The sequence below is a fragment of the Portunus trituberculatus genome, chromosome 41 (genome assembly GCF_017591435.1).
Source record: "Portunus trituberculatus isolate SZX2019 chromosome 41, ASM1759143v1, whole genome shotgun sequence".
Classification (NCBI taxonomy): domain Eukaryota; kingdom Metazoa; phylum Arthropoda; class Malacostraca; order Decapoda; family Portunidae; genus Portunus; species Portunus trituberculatus.
Window position 1 is genome coordinate 794,994 of NC_059295.1, and position 21,703 is coordinate 816,696.

General features: G+C 40.7%; 2 protein-coding genes across 2 annotated transcripts in view; both read left to right on the forward strand.

Moving 5' to 3' along the window:
- Positions 1-3,157: 3,157 nt before the first annotated feature.
- LOC123517159 (piwi-like protein Ago3) overlaps positions 3,158-21,703 on the forward strand; it is a 269,657-nt gene continuing 251,111 nt past the window's right edge. The window contains exon 1 of the mRNA XM_045277139.1: positions 3,158-3,587. The gene's annotated coding sequence lies outside the window, so the exon portion shown is untranslated. The remainder of the gene's footprint in view (positions 3,588-21,703) is intronic.
- Positions 11,038-16,741, forward strand: LOC123517195. The gene is made up of 6 exons (XM_045277200.1): positions 11,038-11,088; positions 13,058-13,161; positions 13,346-13,596; positions 15,306-15,470; positions 15,822-15,974; positions 16,395-16,741. The coding sequence occupies exons 1-6, from the start codon at positions 11,038-11,040 to the stop codon at positions 16,739-16,741; spliced, it is 1,071 nt and encodes a 356-aa protein (XP_045133135.1).

Consider the following 21,703-nt stretch of genomic DNA (forward strand, 5'->3'; position numbering starts at 1 on the left):
AGATGTCGCTAAAGCTTTTGATAAGGTTTGGCATAATGGCTTAAAGTATAAGATACTCCGACTGGGGCTCCTTGATATCTTGGAGAAAATTCTCTGTAATTTCTTGGACAACAGAAAGGCAAGAATAAATTTTGGTTGTGAATACAGTAGCTTTATAAGATTATTAAATGGTGTCCCACAGGGAAGTGTGTTATCTCCGACACTTTATACCATTTATACAAATGACCTCCCATCTCCTGAATATGGTTGCACAGATATTATGTATGCAGACGACATTACCCAAGTCATTTCTTCTCCCAGTAAATCTAAACTTATGATGAAAGCAAAAGTAGAACGTGAAATTGAAAGAATAAATAAATTTGAAAGAATGTGGAAAATTAAAACAAGTGAAGAAAAGTTTAAGATTATCCCTATGGCACAAATTAAAAGAAAGAAAATTCTTGTTAACGGTACAGAGATTGAAACAACAACTAATGGCAAATTCTTGGGTTTAAATATTTCAATAACTGGATTCATCTGTCACATAAATAAGACTATCAAGAAAGGAAATGGAATTCTAATACAACTAAGACGTTTTCACAGCTTAACATCAAAAATTAAATCAATATTAGTTAAAACTCTACTTCTTCCAGTCCTTGAATATCCACCTATTCCAATTTGTATGGACTCTACTACCCAGAAAAGGAAAATGCAAACTGTCCTAAATAAAGCTTTAAGATTCATACACTGTAATGAATCAGAAGTACTGAATACAATGGAGCTGCATCAAAAATATAGTATCTCTCCTTTGAATATCTCGAATTACTATAAAGCGCAGAATATTTGGGAAACTATAGAAGCAAGTGAACCGGAAATATATGAAATGCTAGCGACTTCACGAACCAACACACACACGTGGTTCCCTAAAACTAGTGACATCGTTAGATCAGAGCCACCACAGGCAATCATTACTAGAACTTTTTAATTTTGTCTTTTAGTTTTCACAGATTCCAGGGCATCTGGACCAGTAAGCAGCAGCAGGAACAGCACACTCCAGCAAGATTCACGTGCATCGGTTGAAGAAGAGGACGCCTAAGTGGAAGGAGTGCTCCCTGTTGCAGTTCTTCCTTCATGTATTTTTATTCACACCTTTCTATATTTATTATGTTCATGGAATTAATATCAGTTTAGTTAAACTGAAATACTGATTATCTTCTATCACAGCACCTTGCAGTCTGTTTCGTCAGGGAATAGTTGTGTTTCTTTTGAGGAGGGCTGCCTCGTTTTTAGACAAGCACATTGGGTATAAAGCACAAGCAATCTCTCTCTCTCTCTCTCTCTCTCTCTCTCTCTCTCTCTCTCTCTCTCTCTCTCTCTCTCTCTCTCTCTCTCTCTCTCGCACAAATGAGGCAGACTAACCCTACTCAAAAGTCCGTGTCTTAGGGAGAGCTGAGGTTCTGCAGGTGTATTTGTGATTGCGTATATCATTTGAGTGTATGCCAAGTATATATATAAAAAGAAAAAAAAATAAATAAATAAATAAATAAATAAAAAAAAAAAAAAAAAAAAGCAATGTGGTCAGCCCACATCTCTCTCTCTTCCTACTTTCTTTCACCCCTTCTCTTCCCATCAACTTTCTCTTTAGCTAGCTTCTCTACTTTTCTTCAACCCCCCTTTAAAAAAAAAAAAAAAAAAAAATGGAGCTAGGGCTCCTACAAGCCCATCCAGCCATCGTGCTGGAAAAAATAAAACAACATTGGGGTGGAGCTTTAGTTGCAGCCTTGACACCACAGAGACGGGGAGAACGCGACAGTTGTCTTCATAGCCATATGGCCATAGAATTATGTAATTGTGCAGAGCGAAATAAATTGTAATAAATCTACCATCCTTCCTCTATTAAACTGTGTGTGTTAATTGTTTTCCAGAAATTATTAGACTCTCGTCAGTAGCCTATCATCTCTTCCTTGAAACTTCAAGTCGCGATTAACATTTAACAGTAATTCATTAAGAAATCACACTAAATTAAGATTTTCTGTCATGGCAGCCAAGCGAAGCAGAAATGCCCCAATATGGAACTATATGGAACAAACCAAAGATGATTCGGCTACATGCTTGACGTGTAAAGAAACGTTTAAATACGTTGGAGGTACGACTTCCAACCTCATTAAATACCTCCGCATCAAACATCCCATTGAATGTGCCGAGTTGAAGGAGGAAAATGATGCGCGGTGCACGGGGATCCGGGTCCCACAGCGAGACGAGTACCGCGCTGCTTGGATTTGTCAGAGGGCAGCCAGTCGGATCCCGCTCTTAGGCAAATCCAGCGCCGCGCCACCCCGTGATCAAGTACTCGGGTTCGGATTCGGATCCCACGGATCCGCCAGACCAAGTAATCGGATTCGTGAGTACATAAAAAGTCGGATCCTGCCCAGCTCTACTGGAAACCAGATCTGGGAAACTCCACTACACTACACCGAGGGAGAGAGTGAAAAAAAACAAAGTTGGCGTTAATTTTTGTTATGTGGCGCTTTTGAGTTTTGTTTTATTGTTATTATTATTATTATTATTATTATTATTATTATTATTATTATTATTATTATTGTTGTTATTATTATTATTATTGTTATGTAAAAGATTGGAATGCAAAGCATTCCAATCTTTTACATTGGTAAAACTGCCGCTTCCCCCTGGACAATACATGTACTGATACATGCATCAGATCTGGAATACTCTTTCAAAACTTGCTGTTGTGTATGGCAACTAAACCTTTGTCCGCCAACAAACAATACCATCCAAAATGTACAGCCTAATTTCAAATTGCAAAAAATTTCCCCCTGCAGTTATTCAGTACTGTCATTATTGAGGAAAAGCAGTTAGCCATCCCTTATATTACTCAAGTATCAGGTTCATAACACACTATGCGTCACGACCCCTACACATGTATATGTACGTCCCTTTATCTAGACGCAAAGCATGGCATCAATCCCTAGTTCCGAAAAACTCTGGGCCCATATCCACGAAACTGTCTTAGGCCGATGCGAGTTAAGTCTAAAATCGCACTTAGCTTAGGGTCAACGGTTTAGAGCCGTCAAAAGTCGTCGTGCTTAGATCGCTTTTGATGTACCGTACTTCGCGCGCTAGAACGCATTGCTTACAAAATATCGACATTGGTGATATTGAAGAAAACATGATTATACTAGTACTTTCTTTGTCTTTTATTTATATAATTTCATAATACAAGTATCGGGTAAGTAACATAGAATAAAAGTGAATAATTCCGAAGAAAAATATAATGCATTAAAATGTATTCCCGTTGGTAACGAGCAAACACTCCAAGCAGATGATTGTCCTCCTTGTTGTTTGTGTTTTTTTTCGTATTTTCCTTACAGGCGCTGCCGATACAAAGGCCTGACGCAGAAGTAATTCCTGCGTCACCTGTAACATCAAGATCAAGATCAAGACACAAGCTCTTCAATACAAAGGCCTGACTCGTAAGAAATTCTGCGTCACCTGTAGCATCAAGATCAAAGAGGTTCCCACGTTTTCCAGCCAGCAGTGTACGAGTATTTCGCCTTTTCTAGCCATCACTTATCCACCAACTGTATCAGGTAAGGCTTTAATGTGTTAGAAACAGTACTTAATATTATTTTATAGGAGAAGTTTAAGGAATTAGTTACATTACTAGTATACAACATGGTGCACCTAGAGATTATTCCAGCTAACTTGAAAACATTTTATATATGTCCATGTGTCACAAATTAAAACTCTTCCCGCTTCTATGTGTAGTAAAATCAAAATATGGCACCCAGCATTTTATTATTATTTTTTTTTTAATTAAAGTTTATTGCTGTAAGGGCTGAAGACCAGTGATCCTATCCCCACTATGATATGACTTGGAGGACGGTAGACAAATTAGATTTATAGATTAAGTAAGGTATTGTAAGGTTAGGTTACCTTTACTTAGGTAAGATTAGGGTGAGCGGGTTTGACCTACTGGTCTCACTACACAGGGCTTCCCTCACAAGATTGATCACAAAATAAAATACCTTCACGGTCCAATCTGTACCTCTTGATGAATGCAGCATCATTAAGCTCATGCAAAACGTCCCTTCTACGATCATTTCTTCCTGGCTGATGTGGTTGTTGCTCTCGTGGCGCTGCCATGTTGTTTGCTTACATCCAGCTCCATCGTCCATAGCGCTACTAAAACAGGGTCGCCCCAGTCGGCTAAGCACGACGTTAAAACCGACGAAAATTTTAAGTGCTTTTTTCTGGCAAGTTAGGCACGACGGCCGCCATTTTGGTTTTCTAAGGACGATGCCATCGGCCTAAGACAGTTTCGTGGATATGGGCCCTGGATCTGATCTAGGATCTGAGAAAGAGAGTATAGTCTGAGTATAATGTACATTGCACATTACACTGAATTCTGAAGTCTTCTTTGTGTCTTTTGTCTACTTTGAGTTGGTGGTAAGTTAAAGTAAAAAAAAAAAAGTTGTTGTTTTGGTGTGCGTAGCAGCAAAAAAAAAAAAAAAAAAAATCAACATCGGCACCCTCGGAGCTAAGCCCCGGATTGCCTTGAATCCTAAAATCCTAGAGTCCTGAGCGGTACATGGTGGGATTTGAACCTACATGTGGACGTCTGCCCGATCCCATGCTCACCACCTTATCCACTACGCCATCGCCTCTAATAAATTAGTTAATAGGGAATATCTCACACTGAAAATGTACCTGGATCAGCGCAAGTTGTTTCTTCTTCTACACCAATAGAAATGTTACATTATGCAATATTTACTTAAAAAAAAAGGTGAAAATGCATGTCAACATCATGCAGAACTGTGTGAATTGCAGCCAGGTACTTGATGGGAGGTTTAAAGTACTCGATGAAAATGAGTGATTAATTGATACATTTAGTGCTGCATTAATGATTAAATACAACAAAGAAGGAGGATGAACCTTGCCACCCACCCCGTGAACAAAAACATAAGGGTAGAGTATTAAAAAATATAAAAATATATAGTATACATTACAGGAATATATGTAAATAAAAATATACAGATGTTGCACACCTCATTGCATAAACATCCTACAGTCTGGGAGCAAACTGATGATATTCCTTGAGTATATCCCTGAGAGTGGCTGGGTCTAGGATATGGTCATTGAAAGTATGCAAGTCATGCTGACCTTGCAGCCTATGTTTAACAATGAGAGGACATTCCGTGATATAATGATGCAGTGTGTCCCCTGGAGACAGGAACCCAAGGAGGGAGATATAAACTGCAAATAGTGTAGGATCGTCCCATAAAAACCTTAACAGCAACCATCTGAAGGGGAGAGTTGAGTTCCAAGGGGACAATAGGTATGTCTTGACGGACTAAGATAGCTGTGCCACCGTGGTGGCCCTGTTCATGGAAAGGAGTGCTAAAAAAGGCACAATAGCCAGGAGGACTAGAATAAGTACTATCACCAAGCATAGTCTCTTGCAGAGCTACACAGGCTGGAGAGAACTCCGACAGTAAAGCTCGGAGTTCCCCCCACGAGGCGCGAAGGCCTCTACAGTTCCACTGTAGAAGCTTGAAGATGACTATTTGGGTGCAGTGGACGGGCGAGCCTTTTGAGGCTGCCCGTGACTGACCTGACTAGAAATAATCAAATGACGAGAAGACACCAGGAGTTGAGATGTGCCGGGTCGTTGGACCGCAGCCTTTCGGCCTATCGGTGGGTGATGCGAACCATCATCACTTCTACCGGTCCTCGGAGGACGAGGGTCAGGCTGAACTGCACTTTCCGATACAGTGGGTCCATGAGGGACGGCTGTGACAATATCATCGGACGTCTCCATGCAAAGACCGTCCTCATCGTAAGAAGCCCGATCTGAGACAGAGGGTGTCACAGGAGGCTGAACAGAAACTACTGGAGCTACCCTAGCAGAGCGGTCCCTGGAGGACTCACGATTATGTGCACCAGGAGAAAATTTAGATTGCTTAGGCTGAGCTAAATCTAATGACTCCGCAGAGCCGCGGTGCCGTTTGGTCATGCCCTTTAAAAGCTTAGGCGATGCAGGAGGCAAATGGACATCCACTATATGGGTTACTTTGGTCAAGTCCATATTATTTTCGTCACTTCTAAGAGATGACTCAACCGAGTCATCAGACAAAAGGGCAAACCTGTTAGCCAGATCAGGAGAAAACTTAAACTGCTTAGGCTGAGCTAAATCTAACGACTCCGCAGAGCCGCGGTGCCTTTTGGTCATGCCCTTTAAAGGCTTAGGCGATGCAGGAGGCAAATGGACATCCACTATATGGGTTACTTTGGTCAAGTCCATATTATTTTCGTCACTTCTAAGAGATGACTCAACTGAGTCATCAGACAAAAGAGCAAACCTGTTAGCCAGATGAACAGGACCATCCGCCCCAACAGAGCAAGAGGTAGCAGAAGGAGTTGTCTTTGGACCGGCAGACTCAGCTGAAGAGCGAGCGGCCAATGAAGCATAGGATGTCGCACCAGTACCGTCCTTCTGGCGGTAAAGGAGTTCGCGTCGGGCACTACCAAGGCTAATAAACTGACTGTTAGCGAGCTGAAAAATGTCCTGCTCCAAGCGATACCTAGGGCATCGCCTGGAACGCACCTGGTAAGCATCACGACAATGGAAACAGTAAGCATCAGCATTGCAATGCTCCTCAGAGTGCAAGTCTAGCGCAGAGCAATTATCACATCGAAATGCTTCTTTGCAGGAGCTTTTACCATGGCCGTACCCATAGCATGAGAAACACTGAAGAGGGCGGGAAACAAAACGCCTCACCCTAAAATTGATAGGGCCGATATGAACACGGTCAGGAAGGGTGGAACCAAAAAAGGTGAGAAGGACCATATTCGAGGAGTTACTCATCTTAGTCACCTTTTGCACTGAGCTAGGACACATAGCCAGTATTTCCTCCTCAGGGAATTCATAGAGATCCTGACTGTACACACAACCTTTACTATAATTAAAAGTAGGATGAGCCTTCACGGTCTCAAACATGCTGTCAGTAGGGCATGGGAGATGTTGTAACATCCTCGCTTGCATAATATCTTTAGCTCGCAAGAGCACCCCCTTCCCATACTTCTTCAGATTCCCCTAAGGAATCGTGCGAATTTCTTTGGCAAGATACCGAGAGGCATGGATGAAATTTCCTCGCCCATTTCTATAGTACGCCACAAACTAACGAAGAGGCGGGATCTGGCGGACTTCACGAACGGAATTCTCTGAATGGTGGTCAAAAAGATTTGGGACGTAGTCCGTGTCACTGTATGAAATATTGCAAGAGTAGAGAAGTTCTGTCTTAAAGCCAGAGCCAGCAAGGGGCAGGTATGCTACATGTTCTACAGCCAAATGGGCTTCATTGCATGACAGAAATGTTACATAGCAGCGATTAGACGGAAAGTCCTTATCGTAAACAAGTCGAATACGGAGAACCGTGCCATACACCTTGAGAAAGGAGTGCAAAGCGTGATAAGAAAAAGATGGATTTACATTTACCATCAAAAGGGAATCCAAACCAGCAGAGATACGTCCCGCAGAAGGACTCCCAGAGCAGGAAACTGCTGTGGGAGGCACTTGTGGAGGGGAATCCTCCTTCCCACTCAGACCTGAAGATGACGTCTCGTGGGCCAGGTCAGCCACCTCACGAGAACTTGATAGTTTTTTATGTTTAACCATATGTATAAAGTTACACAAAAAATAACCCCAGGGGCAAGGGAAACCACCTACTGGGACGACAATGGGAGCAAGCGCTGGCTGCTGTGGAGGGGGTACCTCGTCCCCATGCGGACCAATCGTTTTAAAAAAAGGCCCCACATGATGCAGAAAGTTTGTCCACGACAAAGCTAAGACCCCTCCCAAAGCATCCCAGCCTGGACACCCAACCATCCAGCACAGAACGGCCCCTATTGGGCGATCCCTCCAGCGGGTGGCTCCGCTGGTCCACTGGCAGCCTACGTAGGAAACATTTAGTCTGGCCCCTCACTGGCGACATTACTAGCATGGGTAGCCCTCTCCCCCTCGAAAGGGCAGAGCAGGGGCCTAAGCCCCCTCTAGCCTAACTCGCCAGGTCACAGGGGCACGCAAGACCCCCCACCATGACAAGGCGGTTCCCATCTGGGGGGGTGCTTCTTTTGGGTGCATCTCTGAGTTTTGGTGCATAAAATGCTGAAAAATACTTAAGTAACCCTTTTTTTACATACTTCAGGTCTTTTAAAAAATGGTGAGTAATCACGCGTTTTGCCTGCATTTTTTGTTTTGGTGGAAAAATGCTGAAAAGTAGTGAAATAATGTTTTTTTCACTTTTATTTCCTTTCTCTATATTAGTTTGCTTTCATCATTTTGAAACACAACAATGTTAAATGACTTTAATATAAAATAAAACGTTTTAATGAAAGATTAAGAATCTAACCTTACGTAAAGCAAAGGCATTTCTGGCTGGTCAACGAAGTTACACGCTTCACAAAATTAAGAAAAAAAAAAAAAAAAAGAAGCGAGTTCCGAGGAGGAAAGTAATTGCACCTAAACCAAGGGTGATAGTAACTTGTGACCTTGCAGACTTCTCAGCCTTACGTAAGAGCAATAAAGGCTGGCTTGCTTTCATCAGTTTTATCGTTTTGAAACATATCAATGTAAAATGACTTGAACATAAATAAATTTAATCGAAATTTTTTTTTTTTATAAATTACCTTAAAACATATAAATAAGACTTTTAACAAATATGCATGCGTTTCTGAGATTTGGTCCATAATATCCTGGAAAACAATAAAATATCCCATTTTTTTCATATATCAGTTCCTTAAAGAAATAGTGTGTAATCAGTCGTTTTGCCTGCATTTCTGTGTTTTAGTGCAAAAGTACTAAAATGACATTTTTTTAATTTTTACTTTTACTTTTTCTCTATATTGGCTTTAATTCATAAATTTTTATAGTTTTCAAGCATAACAATTTAAAATGAATTGAATATACAAAATTTTCAATCGAAATACAAGTAACAAAAACATGTTATGTTAGTGGCTATCTGCTTTTTAGTCACCAAACACATCATCATCAATATTGTAGTTTTTAAGTTTAAAAATGTAAAATATCTTGAATATACAAAGTTTTCAATCGATAGATTTTTTTTTTTTTTTTTTTTTTTTTACATAAAACACGTCAAAAACATATAAATAGAACGTTTTAACAAATATTGTATATATGCTTCTTTTGGATGCATCTCTGAGTTTTGGTGCATAAAATGCTGAAGAATACTAAAGTAACCCATTTTTACATATTTCAGCTCTTAAAAAATGGCGAGTAATCGCACGTTTTGCTTGCATCATTTTTTTTTTTTTTTTTTTTTTGGTGGAAAAAATGCCGAAAGTATTGAAGTGATACGTTTTTATTTTTTTCACTTATTTTTTTTTCTCTATATCAGTTTGCTTCCATCATTTTGAAACACAACAATGTTAAATGACTTTAATATAAAAAAAAATTCAATCGAGTTTTTTTCAGAAAACACCTTAAATTTAAACACATAAATAAAACGTTTTAACAAATATAGTGATTATACTTTTTTGACTGATTTTCTGAGTTTTGGTGCTTAAAAAGTATCTCCTTTAGCTCATAAATTCCCGTGAAAAAGCCCACATAGTATAAGTAAAAAAAAAAAAAATGCTGTGAAACACCAAAATAACCCTATTTTTTTTTTCTCTCTTTTTTACATATTTCAGTTCTTTCAACAAATAATGTGTATATATACGCGTTTTCCCTGCATTTCAGTGTTTTCTTGCATAAAAAGCACCACATAAATAAAACGTTGTTTCTTTTTTGTTACCTATACTTCGTTTCTCTATATTGGTTTATTTTCAACATTTTTTTTTTTTCGTTTTAGAGTGCAATAATGTAAAAGGACTTTAAATATACAAAATTTTCAATCGAGACAGTTTTATTTTCATAAAACATCTTAAAAACATATAAACATGATGTTTTAACTTATATAGTGTATATACTTTTTTCACTGCATTTCTGAGTTTTTGTCCATAAAATGCTGGAAAACAAGGATATAATCAAATTTTTACATATTTCAGTTGCTTAATAATGAGTTTTGCCTGCATTTCTGTGTTTTGTTGCAAAAGAAGGTGACCTTTACAAAAAATAACTAATTTTTATTACTTATATATATATATATATATATATATATATATATATATATATATATATATATATATATATATATATATATATATACATACATACATATATATATATATATATATATATATATATATATATATATATATATATATATATATATATATATATATATATATTACGGTTAACTGCTGCTCACAGGGATTATGACGCACCACAGGGTCCCCAGCACTATATTTCACAGCATCCGCAACCCTCAGGTTCTTTCTGCTGAAAATGTGCAAACTATAATAGACTGCTGCTGTTCCCTCACGGCGTCACAGCTGCCCTGAGAGGCGACGAGATACTCCGCTCTCACTCGTGCCTAATAAGGGTCTGGTAATGATGCCAGCATGTACCAATCCCTTCCCCGAGCCTTGCACACCCAGTCCCTAGTAGTAGACAAATAACACTACAGAAATAAAGGTCGCCAGCAGTGCATAACTTCCCCCACTGCTAGGGAATCTCCTTAGCAACTCCTTCTCCTCCTACACCAAACCAAGTAGAATTTATAGATAGTATATAAGTTATGTGTTAAGAGCGAAGCCTTAATACTCCGTAGAGAAAACCGCCCACAAAGACAATTCCACCCACTTCTCTCCGGGAGTATTAATGCCTCTCCACACGTCTTGTTCTCAGACTGTAGTGCCTGCAGACTGGGACAAGACGCACAGTGTATATTACTATATTACTTAATGCAACAGATGCTTGTCAGCACCTGTCAAGACTGACTCCCCGCGCCTACGGCTTACTACGAGACACGATGCGTATACCACATCCGGTGGTATGCACAAGCCCAGCTACCAACCCGGGTGACAACCAGCCACTCAGGGAGTCAAGATACACGTAGCTAACAGGTCGTACGCACGATGACTGCACACCGACTGGGGGACAGCATGAAGCTTCCCACCAGACAAACAGTGTGTGTGGCTAAAGCCACTATACTCAATATACTACAGAAACTACGCAAAACGATGGTGGTGGCACACAGCCACCCACCAAACCACACTGGTGACCACGACCACCTAAAAAAACGACAATCGGGATGAGACAGTAACGTCTCTCCGCGTCGCCACTCAACAAGAGGTGACAAACGCAAAAACTCGGGAAATGCAGCAAAACCAGCTACACTTTCCCCTGGAACATCAAACCCGTTGCTCCACACCGTCACGGCCTAACCAGCAGCAAACCAGCTACTCAAAGAGAGGAAGGCACAACTTCCAGACCGAGACTGTTGAGCACCCAGAACAGCCTAGTAACACGCGTCTCAACATCATTACCAGGCAAATTCTGTACTAAACTATTCTGTTGTGTTCCATCAAAGCTTTCGTCGTGTAGTGCCACCTTGCGGTGGGTTCCGGGAACATTGCGTCGAAATATTTCTTTTTCTTTTTTCATAAAACACCTTAAAAACATATCGATAAGACGTTTTAACAAATAGAGTGTATATACTTGTTTTGACTACATTTCTGAGTTTTAGTACATAAAATGCTGGAAAACACCAAAATACCTATTCTCTTAGCTATTTCAGGTACCTAAACAAATAGTGTGTAATCATGTGTTTTGCCTGCATTTCTCTGTTTTGGTGAAAAAAAACCCTGAAAAGTACTAAAATGAAACGTTTTTGTTACTTTCCTTTTTTTTCTCTATATATATTGGTTTGTTTTCATGTTTTATCGTTTTGAAACATAATGTAAACTCACTTGAATATACAAAATTTTCAATCGAGATAAATGTTTTTTTTTTTTTCAGATACCTTGAAAACACAAAGAAGACATTTTAACAAATATAGTGAATATAGTTGTTTTGACTGCTTTTCCGAGTTTAGATTCCTAAAACGCTGTAAACCACGAAAATATATATATTTTTTTTACATATTTCTGTTCTTTCAATAAATAGTGTGCATATGTAGCTACATATTTTCCCTGCATTTCTGTGTTTGTTGCATAAAAAGCAGAAAATCACTAAAATAACACTTTTTTTTTCTTACCTTTATTTCGTCTCTTTTTTTTTTTACTTATTTTCATCAATTTCCTTGTTTTACAGTGAACCATGTAAAATGACTTCTATATGCAAAATTTTCAATCGAGATATTTTTTTCTTCTTTTCATAAATCGCCTTAAAAAACATATAAGTAAGACGTTTTAACAAATATAGGTATATACTTGTTTTGACTGCATTTCTGGCTATTGGTATATAAAATGCTGGAAAAACATCAAAATAACCCATTTTTTACATATTTCAGTTACTTAAACAAATAGAATGTTATCATGCGTTTTGCCTGCATCCGTTAACTTCACAGCTGTGATCTGGCGGGGAAGTTTCGTTGTTGTTGTTGTTATTGTTATTGTTGATGTTGTTGAGTTTCTATTTCACACTCTTCAATCGGCATGCAGGATGGACAACTTGACGTATTATAACACTGGCCACACACTTCGCATAAATGGGTCATTGTGTCCACTCCACACTCTAACACTTACTTTTCCATTCACTATGACATGTCGGCAATCACTACTCGTAAGACTTACCCTCCACCCTCTGACTCCATCCCCTTCATACATTATTGGATTGACGCCCTTACTATTAACGTCCCCTGGAAGTGAAATAACATCTAAAATATAAAATTTTTGACTGCCAAACTGTGTGGGCGAAATAATGTCGGAATAGATGTACATTTAGTCGTGGGCTGCATCGGCCCTTGGCACATGGTGCGCGTACAATCTCACGGGCTCCACCTGGGATTTATCTCCCCATTGAAAATGTCAGCTTCCTCCTCCTCCCCAAGTCTTTGAAAATACACTGTGTAGTGAAAATTTGAATCGAAACCCAAAACGCGGGCAATATGTACACCAAATTTAACACTAATTTCACTGTATATGCTACTGGCAGATGGTGAAACAATGGAATTATTCACTACCACTGACCGCGAAGGCTAAATTTTACCACTTGACACCCCTAGACTTGTGCTATGCCGTGAAGGCAGCTATCCCAACGTAACGGGAAGTCCATGAAAAAAAAAAAAAAAAAAAAAAAAGAGGAGAAAGTGTTCCAAGGTCGCTAGGGCTACCCACAAGATGAAAGAAAAAAAAATGTCTGCGAATGGTAAATTCTACAACCACTTGACATCCCAGACTCGTCACCTCCATAGGTGCCTGTGTCATTCCTCTCTGTCGGCAGTACCTTTACCTTGGGGCTCCAATTCACATTCCTCGTGCTCCCCCTGGTGCAGGATCTCGTCACTCGCCTGCAGAAGTGTCTTACACCTCTTCAGTGGCTGACGCATAATGCTACTGGCATCTCTATTCCGGTTGCTAGGACCATCTATGTGTCTTTCATTCGTTCTGTGGTGGATTATCTCTCCCCAGCTCTTATACAACTTCCCAAGTCTTGCTTACAACCTCTGGAGGTGTTTCAAAATAAGGCCATGCGTACCATTCTTGGTTGTCCATTATCCACTAGAGTTGCCGACATGCAGACTGAACTTTGTCTCCCTCCTCTCTACGATATATATATATATATATATATATATATATATATATATATATATATATATATATATATATATATATATATATATATATATATATATATATATATATATATATATATATATATATATATATATATATATATATATATATATATATATATATATATATATATATATATATATATATATATATATATATATATATATATATATATATATATATATATATATATATATATATATATATATATATATATATATATATATATATATATATATATATATATATATATATATATATATATATATATATATATCTTTCGGTCTTGATCAGACCATCTTCAGGAGAGAAGTGAGTGCAACTTGTGAGGATGCGGGCTTATATGGGCGGCGGAAGCAGGTAGTCGCGTCAAGTAGCCAGTCAGAGCGCGGATCGAGTTTCGTCTGAAGCGGCCAATGAGCAGCCGGCTACAGCTCCGTGTGGCTGTCGCTGGGATGGTAACGAAGATTCTGGCTGCTGTTGTATGTTGATGGTAGGTTTTCTGAGTAGATATGTACTGCTTCCGTCATCTTGAGTCTTCTTATGTCGTTTTCTTTAATATATATATATATATATATATATATATATATATATATATATATATATATATATATATATATATATATATATATATATATATATATATATATATATATCCTCCTTATCCTCAGCACCATCAACGTCTAGCTCACCCACGAAATCCACCCAACCGAGCCTGACCAAACCGCGGGACGTTCCCATGCTAGATTTAGATCAGTTACAAGGCTTAGATGCAGAAGCACGACTCCAAATTTTTGTTGAGTTAGTAGAGCAGTGTAGTAACCAAGATGATGATCGAGTCAGGACCGCGAAAAGTAAAGTGAGTTCAGATCTAGCCATCCTCATCCATAACAATCAAGCTAACAAAAAGATTAGTTCGTGGCCAACACTCAAAACCTTCCTGAGGGAAGAATTCAATGTTGAATTTAATGTAGATCGTGCATGGCAAGAGCTTGAGTCTATGAAGTATGATTGGGTGGAATCCCCTCAGGCATTCACTCAGCGATTCAAATGTTAACACGCAGTGGTATAAACAAGATTCCCCAAAAAAAAATTTCCAAGCCGTGACCGTACAATTAAGAGGAAACTGTGGCATGGACTACCGAAAGAATCACGAGAAAAACTGGAAGGATTCCTGGATGAGGGATATCCCCTAAATAAGTTCCTCGAGCGCTTAGAACATGAAAGACAAATATTGGAAGCCCAAAGCTATGATCAGGTGAATTTGATACCCCGAGAAAATAAGAAGTCAAGTCAGGAAGGAGCCGAAGCTCCCGTTAAGAGTAAATCATCTGAATTAGAGGAGCTAAGAGAAAACATCCAACAGTTAAAAGCACAGGTAGCCCAGGGAAGGCATGATTCACCTAGACATCACGAACCTGAAAAACATAACTATTGTGAGTACTGTAGATCAAACACTCACCAGCTAAGGGAGTGTTGGAGAAAACCTCCTCAAGGTCATTGTTTTGATTGTAGAAGACCAGGTTGCTACAGAGGAGAGAAGAATTGCCCAGCTAGGGACAGGCGATTTGCACCTCAACAACGATCACAAAAAATATGACTAGCAGGAGACTCGTCCTCTCCCGTCATCAATGTGCAAATTGGCGGCAAAGTAATGAAAGCTCTGATAGACACGGGAAGCAGTTACACTCTCCTGACTGAAAAGGCCACAAAGCGAATCGGAGGTGAAGTCAACACTCGCAGGAACCCTCCAAGATTACAGGGAGTTACAGGTGCGCCCTTACGAATTCTAGGCATGGTGAAGACTGAGATTAATGTCGGAAATGAAAAAGTTTGTAGACAATGGTTTCCAGTAGTACCAGACACATATGTCTCAGTAGATATATTGTTAGGATGTGATGTATTAAATCAAGCAAAATTTTGTTGGGACGCCACGAAGAATGTCATGTCCTGGGAAGGTGCTTCTTACGTAGTTAGGCACATCTCACGTAACAAGAAGAAAGTGTGCCGTGTGCGACAGGATCCCGTCACGCTGGGAGACGCTCCCCAAGATTATACCCAAATTAGTGTAAAGAAACCCTTGTCTGTTAACCCCTACCAGTCTAGATTTGTCTCTATCTCAGTGAAAGAAGCACCAAACACCACCCCCCTGATTGTGTACCCTCAACCAAGGTTCCTTAAGAACACTCAACCCTGTCTAGTTAAAGTAAATGATGAAAATAACATCTTCCTGCCTCTCATGAATCACACCAAAAGAGAAAAGATCTATAGGCAAGGTACTATCTTAGGATCCTATGGGAAAGTAGAAAAACCCGTACCTGTGAAAGTTAATGCCACCCATCAAATCCATAATGAGTTGTTGCCAAAGTCTGATGAGATTAAAGGAGAAGGAACTCGTGAACAAAGACTATTGAAGAAAATTGATGAGCAAAATTGGTCACACTTATCCAGCTCTGAACAGTTAAGATTGAAAGAAGTTATTCTCCAACACGACCCACTTTTCATTCTCAGTGACAAAGAATCAGGTTTAATCAAAGGTCCTCCAGCACACATTAAAATCACTGATCTTCAACCTAGCCGTGCACCGATGTACAGATATCCAGAACAGGCGAAGGCTCAAATTGCTGAAATGCTTTAGGACATGGAAGAGAGGGAAATTATAGAACCATCAACGGCAGCCTGGTTGTCCCCTATAGTTTTAGTTAATAAACCAGATGGGAGTAAACGCATGTGTCTCGACTACCGTCATGTAAACAAACATCTAGCCACTGACATCTACCCACTCCCTCGCTTGGAAGAGCTAGTAGAACAGGCCGCAGGTCACAAATACTATGTCACTCTCGATATGTGGGAAGCATATTTCCAAATTCTCTTAGATGAAGAAAGTCGTGATCTCACCACCTTCAGTGATGGAGTCACCTTGTACAGATTCCGTCGATTACCATTTGGACTCAACTGTTCGCCAGCTATTTTTTTCTCGGCAAATAGCTTCGGTTTTGGCTCCTCTTTTGAAAAAGGGCTGGGTGAAAAATTATCTGGATGATCTGATTCTCTGGGCCACTAACTTTAATGAATTGCTGAGCCGCCTCAAAGAACTTTCCGGCCTCTAAACTGACCAAGGCATAAAGTTAAACCTTAGTAAATGCAGTTTTGGATTAAAAAAAAGTAACTTTTTTCGGCCACTTAATCTCAGAGGTAGACAGTAAACCTTTACCAAAGAATGTAGAAGCCGTAATGAAAATGAACGCCCCAACCACTGTGAAACAAGTGCGTAGATTCTTGGGTATGGTAGGTTTTTACCATAAACACATCCCCTCATTTGCAAAAATTGCAGCCCCTCTTACAAACCTTACCAAAATCAAAATAGGTTTCTCCTGGACACCGACATGTCAAGAAGCTTTCAAATGTCTAAAAAGTCACCTAGTTAAAGCCCCTATCTTGGTTAAGGCACAAACAGATCAGCCATTCTTCCTAGCGACCGACGCAAGCGACACTCATGTCGGCGGGGTCTTGAGCCAGATACAACCCGACGGTAACAACTGCCCCGTAGGTTATTTTTAAAAGAAGTTAAATCCTTGTGAGACCCGTTACTCAGTCACTGACAAAGAAGCCCTAGCTATTGTTCTTGCTTGCCGAAATTTTTCATCACTACCTTTGGGGGACCAGAGTCACGGTCATTACTGATCATCAACCTCTAACCAGCGTATTCAAAAGAAAGACAAAATCGCCGAGAATGAACCGGTGGATTCTGGAAATGAGAGAGTACAACTATGACATTCAGTACATAAGGGGAAAGGATAATTTCATGGCTGACCATCTCTCTCGACCCGTAAGAGTAGTAACACGAACACCCGTGGCCACCTGGCTCGGTTATGATCAAAAGGAATACAAAGTAAAACAGAGGGAGGATCCAGTATGGCAAGAATTGGCAGAATATTTAGAGGGTGGCCGAATTCCAACTAAACGCTTACCAAAAGCCACTCTAGATCAGTTTGCAATAGTGGAGGAGATTCTCTATTTCATGAAATTAAAGTCAGATGGCAGTCTCCACTATACTCTCATTGTTCCTCGACAGTTAATCTGAGATGCTATTCGTCATGCTCATGAGCTGTCTGGTCACTTAGGACAGAAAAAGACTATTCCAAAGGCTGAGGAACTGTTCTACTGAGCAAATCTCAAAGTTGATGTCTGTAACTATGTAAAACAATGTATTACCTGCCAAAGATTCAAGGGTACTCAAGGTCTTTCACAGTAGTACAAAGAGCTTCCCCCTGTACATAAACCTTTGGAGAGGATAGGTATAGACCTCACAGATATGGTATCCGGATCTCAGGGATACCGATATATTCTTACAGTCATTGATCACTACAGTAGATTCGATAGATTTTTCCCCCTAAGAACAAAACACACTACACATGTTGTTGACGCTCTGAGACAGTACCTGGCCGACTACGGAGCCCCGACTGGCATCGTGTTGGACAATGGAGGAGAGTTCACGAGCCAAAAGTTCCAGAAGTTCTGCCAGCAGTACCAGATCACACTCTACTATACTACTCCCTATCATCCGCAAGGCAACGGAGTGACAGAGAGGATGCACAGGACGCTGAAGTCGGTTCTCTCAGCTTTGTGTCAGGGGCACCCGCTTCGCTGGCCCACACTTCTCCAACCCTGTCATAGCATCATGAACCAGGCGGTTCACACCTCTACTGGACAACAACCGTTCTTTGGTTTTTTCTCAAGGTATCCGGCCTGGTTGGATCAGCACTACCTGCGATTGATGGAGAAGAGGATGAAATGGCGGCTGCTCATGCCCTCATACGTGAGACCCACCAGAAAATTACCCGTAAGTACCGAGACAATGCAAACAAAAAAGCGGAAAAATCAAAGTGTGGAGATCGGTACCTTGGTGTGGGTTAAGAAAGAAACCACCTTATCAGGTACGTGCCGCAAACTGAACTTGAAGTGGGACGGCCCATACCGGGTATGTGACATCAAATCAGAACATAGTATCTATGTAGTGGAAAATGTATTCACGGGTAAGCGAACACAGAGGGCAGCGGGCCAAGTGAAACCGTATTACGGGAGTGAAGGGTGGTTGCTGGAACCGTTAGAGACAGAGTTCGATCCTGATCTGCCGGCCTCCATGCCGACTCATCGAAGAGTGTTGACAGACTTGGTTACTCGTCACCTCCGTAAGAAAGAATGATGGTGATTAGGTGTCCCTATATTGATATGTAATATGGTGTGCAAGTGTTGAGTCTTTCTGGTGTGCGAGCCGGGGCTGGCTGAGTGCTGGGAGTAACGATGCTTCAGTCAGTGTCTCTGGTCATATTTCTCTCGAGTGCGGTGAGTAAGACTCTAAGTTCTTTCGATGTCTGGAATTCAGAGGCTCTTTAACTCGAAGGAAGGGTGAATAACGCCTTCCTCACCTCTACAATCGGTACGCTTCTTGGTGTGGCAGTTATTCCAGGACATGGTTAGCGCTCACTATCTGCCCAGGGGATAACATTGGGATGCGAAAGGTAGTGTGGAAGAGAGTGTGAATGTGAGAGTGAGAGGTAGCAAGTACGGGAAGTGTTTCCTTGGAGTGATCTAACCAGCGAGAATACAGGTTTAGCCCAGTCGTGGCGACCACGTCAACACTCGAGGACTGAGACCGGTTGGGGAGTCCTCACCAGCATCTCTTCGTCTTCAGGAAATCAGGAAAACTGCGACCTCCCGAGGTACGCGGGCCAACTGGTGGACCGACAGGTGCCATCTCAAGAGTCAGAATAGTGTTTGCACGACCAGCCCAACATGTCGGCTTCCGTTCAGCACACCGGAGACTCCTCATTTTAATGAAGTGAAGATAGTATTGTGTTGGAACTTTGGTACACAGTGATGCTTAAAATTTTTCTCCGGAGGAGGGACACGTGTAATGCCATGATTATTCCCCGTAGTATTAATATGTAAATTGTATATATAACATGGATTTCCCCCTTATAATACAAGTACATATGACACCTCCACTACACTAATATACAGACATACAGACATACTCTGCACAGCATGTGGTTGTGGATCACGGGATTGGCGGAAGAAAAACGTTTCCTATTGGCTGATCGCCGCAGCTCCCCCAAATCTAAATTTCTATGTTCGGACGCTGTTCCCCAGAATGGTAAAATCCTAAGTGTTATGTTAAACTTTCTATCAAATTTTAAGCATCCCTGGTTCCCAAAATTCAAGTCTTATAATTAGCTTCTTTATCGGTCATTCTTTTGACATCATTAGTATCATAACACTAAGTAAATTATTCTCCACTTTTAAACTTAATATCATAAAGAGACCATTCAAACACTTTCCCTCGTCTTAGCGTCCCAGTTTCCCCAACGCGACGTCAGTCGCCGTTAGAGTTGGGCAGGATCCAACTTTTTATGTACTCACGAATCCGATTACTTGGTCTGGCGGATCCGTGGAATTCGAATCCAGATCCGAGTACTTGAGTACGGGGTGGCGCGGCGTTGGATTTGCCTGAGAGCGAGATCCGACTGGCTGCCCTCTGACGAATCCAAGCAACGCGGTACTCGTCTAGCTGCTTGGATTCATCTCCCCGCGCGGTAATCGTTTAGCCTCGGTGGTATTCGAGTCTCACAGCGGGATCCGAGTACTTGCCTTCAGACGAATCCCGACCTTTGATAGGCTACTGACGAGACTAATAATTTCTGGAAAACAATTAACACGCAGTTTAATAGAGGAAGGATGGTAGATTTATTACAATTTATTTCGCTCTGCACTATTACATAATTCTATGGCCATATGGCTATGAAGACGACTGTTGTATTCTTCCTGTCTCTGTGGTGTCAAGGCTTCAACTGAAACCTCACCCCCTACGCGGGACTATTTATATGGCACATTCTGACGTCACACGGTCACAGCGTATCAGCCAATCAGCCTTCGGAGAAATTGAGGCATGAATGGCAACACTAAATTCATATTCTAAATGTCTCTCGCTGACTAATTTAAAGATATATTTCTAGTCAATACTGTTTTTTTTCTTTTTACCAATAATTAAATAATGAAGCCCAAAAAGCAAAAAACAATAATGAATGATCGCCAGATCCATCAGGATTCATCTCTGCCAGGAAAGTAATTGTCATTGGATCATAGTACCGGATTCGTCAGGATTTGCCTCAGCCAGCAAGTAATCGTCAGTGGATTCGAGTACCGGATTCGTCAGGATTCGCCTCAGCCAGCAAGTAATCGTCAGTGGATTCGAGTACCAGAGGCTGGTAATTGGATTCCTTCTGCCTTGTCGGATCCCGCCCAGCCCTAGTCGCCATCCATCTCTCGTCTTTCACAATTTTTTTTTTTTTTTTTTTTTTTTAACGCAGGGAAGAGGGCCAACCAAGGGCAAAAAAAAGGAAAGTTAGAAAAAAGCCCGCTTGAACGCTGGCTCTCCAAAGAGTACAAAAAGTGCCAAAACCGTCAGCCAGAATTAGGGGAGCAAATGCCTCGATACCTCCCTCTTAAAAGAAGACAAGTTGTAGGAATTCGGAAATACAGATGCAGGGAGGGAGTTCCAGAGTTTACCAGTGAAAGGGATGAATGATTGAGCATACTGGTTAACTCTTGCATTAGAGAGTTGGACAGAATAGGGATGAGAGGAAGAAGAAAGCCTTGTGCAGCGTGGCCGCAGGAGAAGGGGAGGCATGCAGTTAGCAAGATCAGTAGAACAGTTACCATGAAAATAGCGATAAAATATAGAAAGGGATGCAACATTTCGGCGGTGAGAAAGAGACTGAAGACAGTTAGTCAGAGGAGGGAGTTGATGAGACGAAGAGCTTTCGATTCCACCCTATCAAGCAAAGCTGTGTGACTGGAACCCCCAAACATGCAAAGAGTACTCCATACAGGGACGGATAAGGCCCTTATACAGAGTAAGCAGTTGGAGGGGCGAGAAAAACTGGCGAAGACGCCTCAGAACACCTAATTTCATAGAAGCTGTTTTAGCAAGAGATGAGATGTG